Source organism: Charadrius vociferus, unplaced genomic scaffold (assembly GCF_000708025.1).
Source record: "Charadrius vociferus isolate BGI_N301 unplaced genomic scaffold, ASM70802v2 scaffold90, whole genome shotgun sequence".
NCBI lineage: Eukaryota > Metazoa > Chordata > Aves > Charadriiformes > Charadriidae > Charadrius > Charadrius vociferus.
Window position 1 is genome coordinate 6,902,520 of NW_009647222.1, and position 17,103 is coordinate 6,919,622.

The following is a 17,103-nucleotide window of genomic DNA, read 5'->3' on the forward strand; positions in this document are numbered from 1 at the left end:
TCTTGGCAGCCTGGCTTCTTTTCCATAGGGTCAGAGAAGGGAGAGGTTGATTTTTTTCCTCAGAGCCAAGATAGTTCTTCTCTATTAGGGTAGGTTACAGTGTTACAGTGCAGGATGCGGGACCAACCACTTTACTGCTTTTCACTAACAACAACAACAACAGAAGTAATGGAACTCTGCACCAAATTAGATATTCTGTTTTTATTTCTAACAGTCTGAATAAGGTAACACATTTGACTACTAACCACAGATCATAACTCAGTTTTTTTCTTTGCTGCTCTTCAGGTATCTTTCTTAACTTTATATCACACTATAAAAAATGACAGATGTATGATAAATTATGTAAGCCAAAAACTGCTGTGGCTGTGATATGTGTATATAAGCTCTATATATACTATTTAAGAGCTGTATGGGAGGTAAAATAGCTTGGTTGTAAAACAAAGATGCTGCCAGATTTTTACAAAAGGTGTATGTTTTAGTTGGCGTTTACAAACAAAATCATGAAACTGAAGGAAAAATGCGATGTTGCCCTTTGTTTCTGCTCTTGTGTATAAAATCTACAGAATGAGTATTGACAAACAGTTATTTTTTTGGAAAAAAAATAACTAAATTAACTAATGCATATTGGTAATTTATTATGTGTTCATCAGGATAGTCATCAAATATTTCAAGGTGTTATTGTAGTTGTAAGTAAGAAGGCTATTTATTACACCTTAGCACTTGAATTACTTTTTCCATAATAACCCTGCCAACATAGTATTATTTGTTATTCTTTTACTTCGTTAGCAGGAGGCCATTATCTTCTTGTGTAAATAGAATTTTGAAAACTGTAGCCAGAGCAAAAATACCTTTTTCTGCATTCACTATGTGATGGAGAGACAGAAATATCATGTTCATAGTATGAAGAAAATCGCATTTTTATCAAAATATGTATTTCAGTGCTACCTTAAGAATCCTGGCATAGATTAGAAATGCCAAAGGAGGCTAAACCAACTAAACGGACAAAGCCCGTGTTTGAGACAAAGTATATTTGCCAAAATCTATGATAACTAATGTTCCAAATCTGTCAGATTTGCTTAAGCATCTCTTCAGAATGCACCGAGAAGAACTGTTTATGTGAAACAGCATAAATTTGAAGTGATGCAGTTAGCCTATGCTTTTCTTGTTTGTATTTCTATAGTCGTCATTCCTGGATATTTCTTCTGGGGGAGTGGGACTAAGTATTTTAAGTGAATAACAAGTTTTACCTAATACCTTATCTTAGGAAATAATCTTGCCATTCTTCTTATAATGTTAATATATATTATGCTGCTTCCAATAGGATGTTTGGTTTGTTGTTTATGTTCTGCTCATTAGGTTTGTGTAGGTTTTTGGACACAATACATGTAGAAGACTTTTCACTGTATTTGGTACAGCACATTGTCTGCACAACTGTTGTATTGTGGACTACATTAGAAATCATAGTGCTTAAAGCCAGCTCAGTAATGTTTTAGGTTTATGTGAATCATTGGTCGTTGTATGTACTTTTTCTTGATCCCTGCAGAACAAGTTTCAATGCAAGTTTTAATTATAGCATTTTAGCTAGTAGTGTGCAGTGTAATTTTATTTTAATTCATAAAATGTGGTACTTGTCATATTGGTATAATGGAACAGACTATAGCTGCAGTGTATGATTTAAGTAGGTATCTGTAGGTGTTTATACATACGTGCATGTATTGATCATTGTTGATAGAATGCAGATGTTTTAAGTATGTTCTCCATAATGTATTTTTAGGATTGAAGAAGCTTCACCACCAGGTTGTGGATTTTGCCATATACCATATGATGAATTGAACATGCCATTCCCTGCTCACCTCACTTACTGTTACAACTGCAGGAAACAAAAAGTTCCTGATGTCCTTTTCACCACAATTGATCTTCCTGTAGAGGCAATAGTTATTGGGAAGGGATGTCTTATTCAAGCCAGGTATCTATCAAAATGTTTTCTTGATGAAGTTTTGGAGATCTGTGAAAGAATACCTGTTGCTAAAATTCAGTATGTCATCAAACCTTAAATTTTTATCTTGAATTGCTAGAAGTTAATGACAGTCTCCTTCTCCCCTTCTGTTATGTGTCATGTTGATGGACATACGGTAACTTATCCACGTTGATGGACATTTGGTAAAAGTTCTGCCTTTTTTTTATGCCTGTGGGAATTGCTGTATTTTGTCTGCCTGGACGTAAGAGTTTGTGCTTTAACTTGCTGTTTGGGGCTGCTAATGTGGTCAGATGCAGCTGTTGCACTGGAAACTGAATGAACTGTTTAAGTCAGTTGTGTTAATTCTGTGTGGATGTCCATAACTGAACATATTTCTGTAGAATTGATGGCTGTGTCCAGTTTACGCTGTCATCTTTGAATTTGAACTTGGAAAATGGGGTAAGGCAGTTTACAGTGGGAAAGAAGTCTGTGTGGGTGGCCAACTACATGGATAAATAACTGGTTGGATGGTTGGGCTGAGAGGGTAGTGGTTTATGGTTCATAACCTACCTGGATGGCCATGATGAGTATAATAGAGTCTGGAGTTGGACATGTCCTGTTGAACATCTTGATGATGTGGAAGGGATGATGAACAAGTTTGCCAGTTAGACCGGAGTGAGTGGGAACAGAAAATGCGATACCTGTTCAGTTTTGTCCTCGTCTGAGAGTAAGGCACACATCAGAAAACCAGGGCAAGTTCGGTGGAGGGCCACCAAGGGAGTAAGGAGCACCTGCCTTGGGAAGAGAAGCTGTGGGCGCTGGAATTTTCAGTCTGGAGAAAGGACTCAGGGGGACCTAATAGCAGCCTGACAGTACCTGTAAGGAGGTTATGGAGCATATGTAGCTAGGGTCTTCACAGTGTTGCACAGTGGAAGAGTGAGAGACAATGGGCATAAGTTGAAGTGAGAGATTCAAAGTGGATATAAGGAAAAACCAGTTACCCATGAAGACAATCAGGCAGCGGAGCAGATTGCGTAGGAGGTTGTGCAGTCTCCATCTTTAGGGACCTTTCAAAACCTGACTGGATAAAGCTCTGAGCGTCCTGGTCTGAGCTCAAAGTTGACGCTGCTTTGTCTGTAGAGGAGGTTGGACTGGAGACCACCTGAAGTTCCTTCTCACCTGAGCTTTTATTATGATCCTTTCTTCTAATGATCAGTCTCTGACTGCTGCTAGGGCAGAATTACTGCAGGTACTGTACAGGTGTGCTCTGTGCTCCTCCTTTGTATTTTCCATATTATTAAACTCTGTGTTCAGCACCATTGTGGATGTTGACATTTAGTGTCACATGGTGGTCCCCGATCTGTCTCCGGAGTGCTTGCAGGTGTCCCATTTTCTCTAGAATGATGCCTCAAACATTCCCAGCCCCTAAAAAAATGAAAAAAGAAAAAGACCTGAAGCTATAGTTAGAAAGATTTTGGGGTGAACTTGTTACGATTGGATGAATTGCTGTGATTTCTTGATCATGTAATAAATGTTGTCCTCAGAAGGAGGTGTTGTCTGTTCATGTCACTAAAATGTACAGTTGTCATGTGTTCTTTTTGAACAAAAAATTGTGAGTGAAAGTAGGTAGCCATCACAGTGGTGTGGGGGTTGAATTTCAGCTTATGGGACTGAACCCATGACTAACATAATACAGTCAGAGATGGGATTTCTATGCTCTTTCTTTTATTCTTTTAAGATAAGTATTTTAAGTCTGGTTAATGCTTGAGCTTGTGTGGGCACTCTTTTTTTTCTTTATTCCAAAGTGTGCCTTGAATAACTGTATTAATAGGAATTTCAAAAGTTATATCAGTAGATGCAATTTCCTATGCTTGTACCTGAAGTGTTTGAGGTTTGCAGCACAAGAAAGAAGTTTGCATTTGGGGTCTTACTAGAAGAAAAGCTTAAAATACAACGTTTCGGATAAGGCAGTCTCAAGGAATTCTTGCAAAGAACTGACATTTTATTTTACAGTTGCAGCAATCTAGAAGAATACACCTCATCAATTCTGAGGCTCAGTTGAAAAGGGTGGCAGTAACTGCCACTGGAAATAATCTGTGTTGGGAAGTGTTTAGCAAATACCGGACAACTTGCAATAGCAAAGAAGTTGTATTTGTCTTCAACATTTGCTTTGAGAAGAGTGAGCGGGGCAAATTTTTAACAATTGTTGCTATACAATAGGAGTGTTAATATATTTAGCCAAACATCTTGTAGATGGTTGTCTGGAATCTGTAGGAAACTACTTTATATTGTACAGTTATTCAGTGCTGTCAGAGTATTATGACAAAAACCCTGTGTGACGTATGTTGTTTCTGCCTGATAACAGTCCTTAAGCATGTTTTAAGAAAGGAGATGTGACTTCATTCAGTGATTTACAAAAATACAGTATTTATAATTTTTGTATTCTGCTCTGATAGGGAATATTTTTGAATGTTGTTGAAGGTTATATGTTGTTTTGTTTTATATATTGTTAATATAAATATACATTTTTCTATTAAAGACGAAAATCAAATCTTACTTATTGAGACTCGGTGCCTCAATCTGCCTTGATCTTCCTGACGAGAATTTAATATTTTAATTTAATATTTTACAGGATTTTAAAATACATTAAAAATAATCTTTATTAGGATATACAATGAGGAAAAAAAAAATCAAAATACCTCGTAATCACTTTCAATCTCAGCAGTCCATTAAAACTGCTTATCTGCTGATGTCATGTACTGTTTCATATTGTCAGGTTGTGCCGTCTAAAGAAGAAAGCTCAAGCTGAAGCAAACGCAACATCTATCAGTAATCTCTTGCCATTTATGGAATATGAAGTGCACACCCAACTGATGAATAAACTTAAGCTGAGAGGAATGAATGCTTTGTTTGGGCTGAGAATTCAGATCACTGTGGGTGAAAATATGCTAATGGGGTTGGCAGTAAGTACAGTTTTAATCTTGGGATTCTTTTGCGTTCTTACAGTTTTTTCAGGACAGAAAGATATACAAAGTGTTTTGGAATTCAGAGTGACTAGAGAGATTAAAATGTTATTTTAAGAATAAATGAAGTGAGGAAAGGAATGAATGAGGTGTCTAATCCTGACAAATCAGACACTGTCTGTAAGCAGCAGAAAAAGCAGATTCAAATCTCTTGAAACTCTCTTAGAGGACAAGATTATTAGAAAGAGGGTGAGAGGAAAAGAAACTTAAAATGATTTAATGGCATAAATTATAGAAAAATGATTGTGTTCTTTAAAGGTCCTGTCAAAGAGATCCCTGTTCCTCAAGTTGCATTACAGTTCTGTGACAAATAAGGTCAATTAAGGTTCTCAGTAAATCTTTCTGGTTAGTTGCCAACAAGAGAAAGGCCTGTTGCCTCTTCTTTGATGACACTGAAGAAATAAATGATAGTTTAGAAGTGTCTTAAAGGTAGTCAAGAAATGTTCATAAACAATATTTTCTAACCTCATTTTGTCATGTGGGGTTAGAATAGTGAAGTGTGGTGCTTCTTCCTGAATCAGTGTAAGAGGATGCTTGGGTAGTGTTGACTAGCTGGCATGTTCTTTTGTCTGAACTGATGATCTGTTTTCTGTAAAATAGAAATAGGATTGTCACAATTTCAGTGATACTGTAAATGGTTTGGCCAGGTTTTAAATCCTTGAAGCCATCACTTGCCTATGCAAAATAGACTAGGACAGAAGTTTTAATTCATACTTTGTTTGGAACTTTTAGGTAAGTTAAGAGCTCCACTATTGAAAAGACCCATGAGAAGGAAAGAATTTATTAAAAGAATAGCGGTGTGGTGTTTCTTTTTTCATAAGTGAACGTCAGAGAGAGACCCATTTATTATGGGAAGAGATCATGCTATAATGTGGATATCACAATGCTGTCCGTTATAGTATAAGCATTATGGAAAACTTTATATGAAAATATTAGAAGTACGTGCTTATGTAATGGTCATATTTCTTAATGACTTTTTGAAAGTCTGCAACAGGTGTGTATCTAGCAGCTTTGCCAACACCTGGTGGTATTCAGATTGCTGGGAAGACTCCAAATGATGGCACCTATGAGCAGCACATATCTCACATGCAAAAGAAAATAAACGATACAATAGCAAAAAACAAGGAACTTTATGAGATTAATCCTCCAGTAAGTAAAGCTCTTATATTCTTAAAAATAAAGCATTCTGAGTCAAACAGATAAAGGCCATATATATCCATGAATTCCTATGGACTGAATCATTCAGAACATAAGTTGTTTTTTAATAGAGATACAGATTCTTTTCACTATATTTTTGGGAATCTATTGGAATTTTCAGATCTCTTAAGCTACATATCCATGTAATTTTGTATTTATTTGGATTTATTTCTCAGTAAAATTGTTTTCAGAATGTTCTGATTCTTAGAACTGTTAACAAATTGTTTATAAGTGAAATTATTTCGAAGATACATAGAACAACTGTTAATTTTTATATCCTTTTTAGGAGCTACCTGAAGAAATCATTGGGTCTCCCATTCCAGAGCCAAGACAACGTTCCAGGTTATTAAGATCTCAGTCAGAAAGTTCTGATGAAGTTACAGAGCTAGACCTTTCACATGGGAAAAAAGATGCTTTTGTCTTGGAGGTGATAAATATTTTCAGTACTCATTCCATACTTCTCCTGAATTATATATTAAAAAAAAGGAGAAAAGTTTTCTTACTTCTCTCCAAAGACAGTTTTTAAATTGTGTACAACTTTCCATTTTGTATCAGTTAAAAATGTTAAGTATTGGATTTTGCATTGTCTCTTTCTTACTCTGTTTGCTTAAAGCATAGCTATATTATGCCTAGGGACAATATCTGAAAAAAGATTGCCCTGCTATTCATGAACATGCAGTGATATCTAGAATAATAACTAAGAACTGTTAAGAAATGCCTTTCTGCCTGCTTCAAGCGGTGGTCATGACTGATCCAAAACAGATATATTTTTATATATTTATGTTTTGTGTTGTCACACTTTATAGTTAGTAAAGAAGAAGCTTGTATATTCTTCCTGTTTCAAAGCTCTTATTGTTATAGTTGGGTATTCAGGATTATGAGTTTCCAGAACTGGTAGTATTCAAAGCATTCAAAAGAACGCAAGTGTCAAGAGAGCACATAAAAGAAGACTTGCTTTTCTGAATTTCAGCTGACGCTTTTCAGAGTTCAAGAATTTACAACTTCAGAGAATACCTTCCAATTCTTTCTACAGCTACAACTAGAAACTAGAATACCTGTAGATAAAGAATGTAGATTTCTTTTACTTCTTTATTCACTAAAATTCAAAGATGTGATTTTAACATTGTACACTTTTGAAGGACAGTAGCTAAGCACTAAAGAAGGCTATAGTTTTGATCATCTTGTAGATGCAAGTATTACAAATACCTGTCCTAGACTAAGAAAAAGAAAACACTTTAATTAAATTAGAGCCCGTAATTGCAGTCTAAGGTATGTTCAAGCCTTTCCTTTATGTTAATCTTCACAAATCACTGACTTCATAGAAAATAATCTGGAATAAAGGTTGTAGATAGGGAGAATGAGAGAGTGCTCTAACAGCAGCTCATTTGAAAATAGAGGTAAGAAAGAGTGAAAAAATAACTGTTTGGGAGAGGTTGGTATAATAAATTGAGATTAGTTGGTGCTTCTGCTCTTTGAGTAAATTTTTCCTCTCCAGTGCGTTACAGGTATACTAGGATCAAAAGTAGATTGGAAAGTCCCTAGAAGTAACTTTGCTAGTTAACTCTCATGTTAAAAAGAAATGAGGACAGTTTTCATCAAGTATTTTTTGCAGCTGGTCTTAACAGTTGGGCTTTTTTAATACTGTCAGTTGTGTCGACTGACAGGATTGGAATTGTATCCTCAAAACAAAAGTTATGATAGATGCTGTCTGAGGCGTTGTATTGAAATGGATGAGCCAATCAAAAAATATTAGATAAATGCAAAAAGCGTTGAATGCCTTTGTAAAAAATAGAGGATTGTGTAAGGCACAAAAAAAACCCCAATCCAAGGACTGTTGTACTGCAACAGATCCTTTGGACAAGTCATGAAATATACTGCAAAAAACATAAGCCCAGCCTCCATTCCACTTCTAAAGGTTGTCAAATAGAAGAGATAGCAATAATAAAAGCTTGGCATACTTCTGTCCACTTGCCTCCTAAAAAAGCTTGATACATTATAAGCAAAGATCAGCTGAGTAAGGACTGCATTATATACTGCAAACAGAGTTCAGCTCGCTCTTTTTTTTTTTTTTTTTTTTTTTTTTTTTTTTTTTTTTTTTTTTAAAACAGTTTTGGAGAATTCTTTCTACCGTACTTATTTACTGTAGTGTATGCACTTGGGGGGATAGGAGGAGATCCCCACCTGGAAGGGAGAAATGTAAATACACTGTAGTGTACTATATAACACATTATAAATGGTGCTAAAGTTAGCAAGAAAAATAAGATGTGATGTTTAAGGACTGTCATTTATTGGTTTGCATTATGTGAATGTGTTGGTCCTAGAATATTTGTCCCTGTGCTTTGGTAGTTCAGTCTTTATTTGTAGAAAAAAGGACTTTTGTCTGTGGAACTGCTTACTACTCTCTTTATTAAGAAATTAGATATCAGAAAAAATATTCCGGGAGCTCTAGTGAAGCTCCTGACTCTGACCTTTCAAGAGTAAAATCATTGTTCACTGGAAATATGTAAGAAAAAGTGGTAAAAAACTTCACTGTGATGAGGAAATGCTAAGAGGTACTGAGAAGGCAATTATGAGAGGTAAGGCTGTCTGTATTTTTTTTTTTTTTGAGGGGGGAGGAAAAAAACCTCCTCGTCTTACTTTCAGAGAGAGAAGGAGAAAAAATACCTTACAGAGAACCCTTTAATATTGGAGTTAACATATAAAAAATTTCCAAAGTACTTGATAAGAAAATGTTGGCAGTCAGAGGTAAATGTGGTTCTCTTGCAGATCAGTAAGGCAGAATGAACCTGAAGACACGTGACATGTATTTACGGATGGTAGCAGGGCAGATATCCTCTCAGCCTGATCTAACATAACAAAAGTCTTAGATTGGATGGAGTAGAGGTTATTTGGACAGGAAAAACTCATAATCCCTAAATTTACCATTACCTATTTGATTTTCTGCTGTTCATACTAAGCAAGGTTTTTAAAGTCCTCGAAAGATTTTTTTTTTTTATGTGTCATTGGAACAGGCAGAGAATGATCACATCAGTATAATACAGACCTTATGAGAGCTGTAGTGCCAAAGGTCCTGAGCTGGCAAAATTTGTAAGTTGTTGTGTGGAACATTGTTCAGCATCTTAAACTGTTCAAAGAATTCTCTTTTTTTATCATTCTGGTCTTATCTATTGCAGTTTCGGTGTGTTCTGTGCACGTTGCTATTTCTCAAGTGCTAAGTGTATCATAGGCTGCTAGTTAAGATTTAGAGATCTGGTTGATGGAATCCCTTGTTAAAATCTAAACTTAGCTGCCGGGTATAGCTGTCTTGATAACATAGTTTTGACATCTTTTTGAGACTTCTGACTGGAACAGCAACATGATTTTTCTCAATTCCTTCCAGATTGATGACACAGATGCAATGGAAGATGTACATTCTTTACTGACAGATGCTCCACCACCTTCTGGTATAGTTAAAACCACATTTTTCTAATTTTACTGTAGGCTGCAAAATGACAAAATAGAGCTGGTTTTATTTAAAAAAAATAAAAAGATTCAAGAGTAACAGGGAAAATAGTCTGGAAGGGTTTAGCTTGTCAGATATACCTGTGGAAAAACAAGTCATGAAGCCTTTTATGGGGATTGTTGCTTATTGAAAACTGAGGTGAACACGGTATTTGTGTGGCATTCTGTAGTTCACCGATTTGTATAGTTGTTGCAAATTTGTTATTTCTTCATATGGGTATAACAATTGGATCTTTTATACTAGTGTACCAGTTTCTGAAGTTTTTTAGGCTGAATGGCTAATTTGTAGGTTTTGGGGTCAATGAGAATAGAAGTACAGAAAACAGAATGGTCTTTAAGTATTTGTAGCCGTACAATGTGACATACTGGTGGTGTATTCCGAGAATGTTATTGAAAGTGAGCAATTTGCCCTTCCAGCACTCTTGTTTAATGAGTGCATTTGGATTTTCTTTGCTTTGTGATTGTGCCATACTGTCAATTTAAGTCTTTGTGTTCACTGCATTTGTAGTCTCTTCTGTTAAAAGCAGCAAAGTCCAAAATTATTTGGAATTCTTAAATCACCCACAACATTTTTATCCAAGTCAGTATTGGTCATTTTCTGTAGAAGGCAGTAAAGTCAAATGATAGACATAGAGTAGTTTCTAATTTCTTCAGTGTTTTTATAGATGTATTTTTGAAAAGTGTTGCAACTTGAGAACATAAAACTGATTAAAGTGAATAATTTTCAAAATTCAGTCATGAGACTTGAAATTGATGTTGTTTTACTTTGCAGTACAAATACAAGTGTTGGGGCTGCATTACTGGCAATAGAACTTTGTGAGGTGCCCATTTAGTTGTCTGCATTTAAAAATTATTTAAGAACTCAACATTCGGGGAGGTGTACTGAATCACTCAATGTCTGCTTGTTGATGGGGATCAGGCAAGAATGTGTATTACATTAATGTAAGAGCGAGGGGCAAAAAAAAATCCTACAGAACAGCATGCTAACAGTTCATAGTTCAACAGCATCCTGAAAGAAGGTTACTTTCTTTGTAAACAATAGTCCTTGACAAACTTTTCTGTGCATTTGCCTATTTGCATTTTGAGCCCGTATGCGCCTTCAGTGTTCATAGGGTATTGCATCTGGATCTGTACCCATATAAGAGCCAGCTGCTTTTGCTTGGTTTGTATCAACCACTTTTTCATTTTTCTTATGTTGCAAAGAACAGTGAATCATCGCTTTTTATCAGTCTTATTTATGCTATTTGCTGTTTATCACTTTCCTTATCCTGGTGTTTAGTCACCATACTTTTTTTCTTTTTTTGGTCTTTTCAAGTCTCTCTTCAAGCCAGTAAGTGCTACGTATTTGCAGTCAGTCTCTAGGCATAGTATCTTTAAAGCATCTCTATGCTATATGTCAAAGGTTAATTTTTTAGCTTTTCCTCTTCCACGTTTTTAATACGTTCCCTCATTTGTACATAGTTTGTTAAAAGCTAGGCAGAGCGGCAGTGGATTTTGGGTGTTTCATCCTGCAAGAATGCTGAAGTATATCTTGATCAGAGCTAAAAAACTTCTTTGAATTCTTCTCCCTGCTCAGGACCAACTAGTCAGGAGTTTCTTGTTCTGTGGGTTCCACAAGGAGCGGTTCCGTGCAGGGAGCATGAATGGCCAGTTAGTCTTAGCATGAGATGACGTGAGTTACCCAGTCTCCACTGGGAGCAGCTGTCACTGTTGCATTTCGTGCCATTGTAGCCTCTAATGTTCCTCAACATGGTAACATTTCTGGCCTTACTTTTTGGCAGTTGAAGAAATATTCAGGATAAGAATTCTGTAGTGAATTAGTGTGTTAGAAGTGGTGAGTTCCATCTTTCCTATCCATTTTTCCACTGCAGTATGAATAACAGAAAGCGTGTGTTTCTTTTGTATGGTATATTGTATTCTTCAGATGCTACATTTGGTTTTTGAATGTTAGTCTTATGTCTGGTATATTATTCAATATTCAAAAACACATGAGGGAATAGACTTGCAAAACATTAAGTAAGGTCACATATGTTTCTTTAAAAGTCTTTTTGTATTTCAGTGTGCAGCATAGATTACCCCAAATATTTTCTTTACAGGTTTTTACAGTTGCAATACAGAAATTATGCCTGGTATAAATAACTGGACACCGGAAATTCAAGTAAGGTTATTCAAAGAAAATGAAAACTTTTTTCCAAACTGTGTTGAAGTACACTATAGTAATTTAAATAGATATTAGAGATCACTAATTTTGGAAGATAAATTAAAAGGGTACTCTTGTGTTAGAAATAAAAGTAGTATTTTGTTAAAAAAAATAGGGTATGAGAACCTGTTTCTTTGTGGTTTTTTTCAATGCTGTTACATAACAAAACCTGGTACAAAAATACAAAAATTAGAAAATGATTACAGTAAATATGAGCTTTAAGGTTTTGGTCATTTTTAAGAGCTTGGGTAGATTTTAGTGTGAGATACTGAATATGACTATGGTAATATTAACAACTTAAGATAAATAAGAATTAGATAAAGCCAATACAGTGAGTAGAGAAAAATTCTATTTATAATTAAATTTAAACATTTTTGGTCATGTTTGTACGACACAACTCAGCCTCATACAGAGAGGGTTAAAACAGATCTAATTGAGTTTTTACACCTAGTTAGCACAGTGCAAGACTGCTTTGCAGAGGCACAGCTCAAACCTGAAAACAACATGACTGCAGCAGCAGCATACTCTCAGGTTGATGGGATTGCCTGTGTATTTGTATGTGGCATTCCATTATTGTGTACATTATTGTACACAATTAACATATAATTTTCAACAGCAGTTAACAAAGTAGGTAGCAGGTAGAATGACTCTTTTATGAAGCCAGTAAAAAGAACATAGAGTATTTCATATGTTGCATAATCACTTGTTTCCTATATTCATATACATTAGTTCACAGAAAATTTGCCTTTTGTTTGTAAGATTTCATGACTAATAAGCACTTTACCTTATTGTTGCTGCATTTTTTTCCTTTTCTTTCAATCCCTCTCCCTCTCACATTATTTGCTGTCTTTATGAATTTGTTTTGTTTTTAATATAAAATACAGGCATATATTGGAAAAAAAAAAAGTGTGTTTGTTTCTAATTCAGATGTTCACAGCAGTAAGAGTATCCAGATTAAGCAACATTAACCTAACAAATCAAACACTTAATAAGAACTTTAATGATCTCTGTGAGAATCTGTTGAAGGTAAGAATTTTATTTCAAATATTTTTTTTTAATTGTTCAAATGTAAGCAAAGTAAAATCAAGCTATACTGAAAATAACTTTTTATTCATAATTACTTTTAGGCATTAGGCTACAAATTGTCTGTAATTAGTTTGTAAGCTGCTCTAAAGATAGATTCAGCCTTCTCAGTATATTAAGGGTTTTCCAAAGCTTTTTGACTCTGAATGAGTCTTCTGGCTGATCGTGTACTCTAGAAACAGAGGTATCATAGAATCAGAATGGTTTAGGTTGGAAAGGACCTTGAAGATCATCTAGTTCCAACCCCCCTGCCACGGGCAGAGACACCTTCCACTAGACCAGGTTGCTCAAAGCCCCATCCAGCCTGGCCTTGAACACCTCCAGGGATGGGGCATCCACAACTTCCCTGGGCAACCTGTTCCAGTGTATATAAAGACTGCTACACAGTAGATTGCATTCTATCCTGTCTTTTCACAGCTGTAACTCTTCTTCAAGAAAAAATCAAAATGTTATTATGATGATGATTATTAATATGCTTAGATTAATATGATTAGATTATTTCTGCTATGAAAAGAGTTTTGATCTTTAATTTTGCTGAAATAAGACATGCATAATTTTTTTTAGAGTAACACAAATAATGTCTTGTCTTCAACAGAGCTTGTATTTTAAACTACGATCTATGGTTCCCTGCTGTCTTTGTCATGTAAATTTTACAGTAGCCCTACCAGAGGATGAATTAGTTCAGGTAAGTAAACTGCTTCTTTTGACCTTCAGCATGTAGGCATGCCAGTTTTGGCCTTTAATTAACATTTGCTGCTGAGAGTAAACTAGGCTAGGATTTGGTTTACTAGTATGTCTCGTGAATTCTGAAGTAAAACTTAAAGCCATAATGTTTGGTGAAGAAGAAGGATTACCTATTGAGTTGACCAGTTTTGAGAATCTTAAGAGTGCAGTGCATCTTTTAGATAGGAAATGAAAAGCCCTGACTAGATGTCCATTAAAAGGTGTTACCACATACATTACAAGAATATGGCACACTAGTTTTCTAAGTATGCTGTCATTATAATTGTCTAACATTTTTCTTGCTGTTTCAAGATGATGCAATGTACTTCATTATTTCTAAAAATGTTTTCTTTAGAACTGTAGCATCATTCTTGTGTTCAATTAAACGTCTCTTTCTTTCTCTTACAAATACAATGATAATGAGTTTTTATGATTTTTTTTTTTTAATGTCAGTTCAGCAAGAAAGAAGGAAAAACATAAATGTGGGACAAACTGTCAGGTGTATGTTCTAAAAATGGACCTTAGTATTACCTTTTATGCTCTGCTGTGAAGAGTTTTTAAGATGTCTACTCTAGATGATTTTTTTTTTCCCGTTATTTTTCTATGGAAAAAGCTGGCTTGTTTGCAAAATTACTTTTGCAGATTGCATGAGAGATTAAGTTACCTAATATGCCATATATTTCTGATTTGCAGATTGCAGTCACAGCTGTTGCAATTACATTTGACAAAAACCAAGCAATACAAGCCAACAAAGCCCCTACAGAAAAATCACAGCAAAGAGGTAAATGTTGTGAGGCATGTAAACATGAGATAATATTTTTGTTTCATTTTTTTCCCCCCAGTACCTATTAAGTCTACACTTTAATTTCAGTTACATATACACATTTTTACAGGGAGGTTCTATAAAATTGTAAAGTCAAAACATAGATTTTTTTAGAGTTCATATATGTGATCTCTAGCAGGATGACTTACTTTTGAAATATTAGGTACTTGCTTTGCGTAGTCAACAAACAGTAACATGAAAAAAATGTTTGGTATTTCCTTATTCCATGTACCATCTTTCTTTGAATATTTTTCTCTAAAGAATTAGTGTAACAGATGACAACATTTCCATTGATTTTTGAAACATGTGGTGTAAGTCACTAGAGAATACTTGTTCCTATAAGTAGCAAATTTTGTCCTTACTTCAAGGCGGCAGAAAATAAATTATTCATAATACTTTGGGAAAAAAAACTCAAAAAACCCCTTAAGTAGGTCAATAATATTTTTGGAGATCAGTGAAGCATATAGCATTATGGAAGGAATAGAACAGACTACTGCAAGCTGCGTATGTCATCTTGCTAATGAAGCACCATCTTACACTAGAAATTTATGTATGCAATCTGTATATGGGAATTTAGAACTTTGAAGATACTCCATTCTGAAGAATGGAATTAGGTATTAGAACAGAGCCGTGTGTTTCTAAAACAGTAGTTATACCTGGTAACAGTAAATTGTTTGTTTTCTTTTAAGTGAAATAAATCAAATGTTACTTTTTACCATAAGATACAGCTAACTCAGATCTAACTGCAGAACCAAATCTAAAATGCATGAATTGACTTAATGTTTCTTCCTGAAAATACTAAACCAAATCCTGTTCAATGGTACACAGGTTCTGTTCAATTTTGCAGCTAGATTTATTGTCAGACAACTTAACTGTTCATACAGAGCTGCATCACTATATGCATATGCTGAAAAAAATCTGTTCTGGTCTGACCTGACTAAATTGAATCTGTAGTGCTTATTATTACTGGCAAATCTTATTTTGAGGGTTAATTATCAATTGGGTCTGTTTTCTTTGTTGCAGCATCTACAGACAATGAAGAACAGCTACAATTTCCATTAGAACTTTGCTCTGATCCCCTTGCTTCTCAACCATTCTCACCAACTAAAGGTCAGTTAAATGGACAAATGCTGAACTATTGTTTTTTACTGATTTTGAGTTCTGCTCTTTCATTGTTGCGGTAGCTTTAAATTGTCTGTACTTTCACATGCTTTAAATGTTCTTTGATACCTAAGCATAATGGGTATGTTAATTCCTGAAGTCAAATTTATTGAGGGTCACATAAGATGGGTTGGCTAATCGTTCTGTATATATTCTTTTGTAGATTTCCTGTAGTTCTTCTATATTTGTGTTTAGAGTATTGAAAATGATGCAGACCACTGTGGGTTGGGTGTCATTTAACTTAAAGAATTACAAACTACTTAATAATTAGGCTTGCCTCATACTGTTTTGCTTCTGTAAATGGCCCATATAAAATAACTCTGTGTGTTGTCAGCCTCAAATAATGAATCTCATAGTTTTCATGGTGGGAAATACTTTATCTAGAAAATACTGGTTGCTCAGCTGAGCAACAATTGGTACAGTGCAGCACATTGTAGCTGTTCAACAGCTGCTTTATTTTACTTGAGATAGAGCTGCATTTCAAGAATGGTTGTCACAATTCTTTTATGACTGTATTAACAATTAGGTTGTCATTCATTGAAGTCACCTGTCTTTACTTCTTTCTCCATTGTTCGACTACCCACCAAAATGCCTAATAATAGGAAATTTAGTATCTGTGAATTACTGTAAATACTCTTTTACTAAAATGTTAAGCAGCTCCCTTTTTTGCCCATTACAGAAGTCGTACAAAGGAGGGTGCCTACCATGTTTATTTGTATTTTCAGAGATCAGCTAATTTCAGCAATATTCTTATTGCTTTGGGGGGGGGGGGGGGGGGGGGGGGTTTTTATTATTTTTTATGCACTTGTGTGTGCTTAACTTCTAATTGGTCACACTATGATACTGTTAACCTTTCATTTTCTAAAAGAGGAGCTATCCAGAAATTTCCGACTGGTGTCTTTTTCACTGTTACTAGGCTGTGCTACTTGTGTGAAGTGCAATGACCAGTAGAGGGTGGCCTGTTCATGTATATTGCTTTTCCTGAGGTTCTTCACATTCCATATTGTACTGTATGTCACTTTAGAGGCTTTCAACTAGATAATAATTTCATCCGTTATTTCTTCACAAGTAGACTTGAGGTTTCATTGTAGTTACATTTCCATAGCAGCTTATTTAATATATTGATACTTTTTTTACATACTTTTCTACAAGATTGTTATTTTAAAAATATTTGTATACAACCTTATGCAGTAATCACCTTCAGTAAATGATCATTTATAATTTGTAAAGTTAATTATTTATACCAATTTATTATGTGCTATCGAGATACATAATATCGTATAGATAGATAGGGGTTTTTTTTCTTATATTTTACTTAAAATCTTTTTTACAAGAAGAAAGCTGTTGTCCTGTCCTACATGACTGTACTCATATATTATCTGAATGGGATTCATTTTGTCTTACTAGAAGTCCTGGAAGGTGCAAGTTCCCACAC

General features: G+C 35.0%; 1 protein-coding gene across 1 annotated transcript in view; it reads left to right on the forward strand.

Annotated features, from left to right (window-relative positions):
* The window catches only part of C2CD5 (C2 calcium-dependent domain containing 5), a 69,340-nt gene that overhangs the window by 46,350 nt on the left and 5,887 nt on the right, over positions 1 to 17,103 (forward strand). Inside the window, exons 14-23 of the mRNA XM_009879767.1 lie at positions 1,775 to 1,966; positions 4,734 to 4,920; positions 5,965 to 6,129; positions 6,464 to 6,604; positions 9,557 to 9,620; positions 11,775 to 11,836; positions 12,806 to 12,904; positions 13,557 to 13,646; positions 14,378 to 14,465; positions 15,531 to 15,617. Coding sequence (XP_009878069.1) covers positions 1,775 to 1,966; positions 4,734 to 4,920; positions 5,965 to 6,129; positions 6,464 to 6,604; positions 9,557 to 9,620; positions 11,775 to 11,836; positions 12,806 to 12,904; positions 13,557 to 13,646; positions 14,378 to 14,465; positions 15,531 to 15,617 — 1,175 coding nt within the window. The remainder of the gene's footprint in view (positions 1 to 1,774; positions 1,967 to 4,733; positions 4,921 to 5,964; positions 6,130 to 6,463; positions 6,605 to 9,556; positions 9,621 to 11,774; positions 11,837 to 12,805; positions 12,905 to 13,556; positions 13,647 to 14,377; positions 14,466 to 15,530; positions 15,618 to 17,103) is intronic.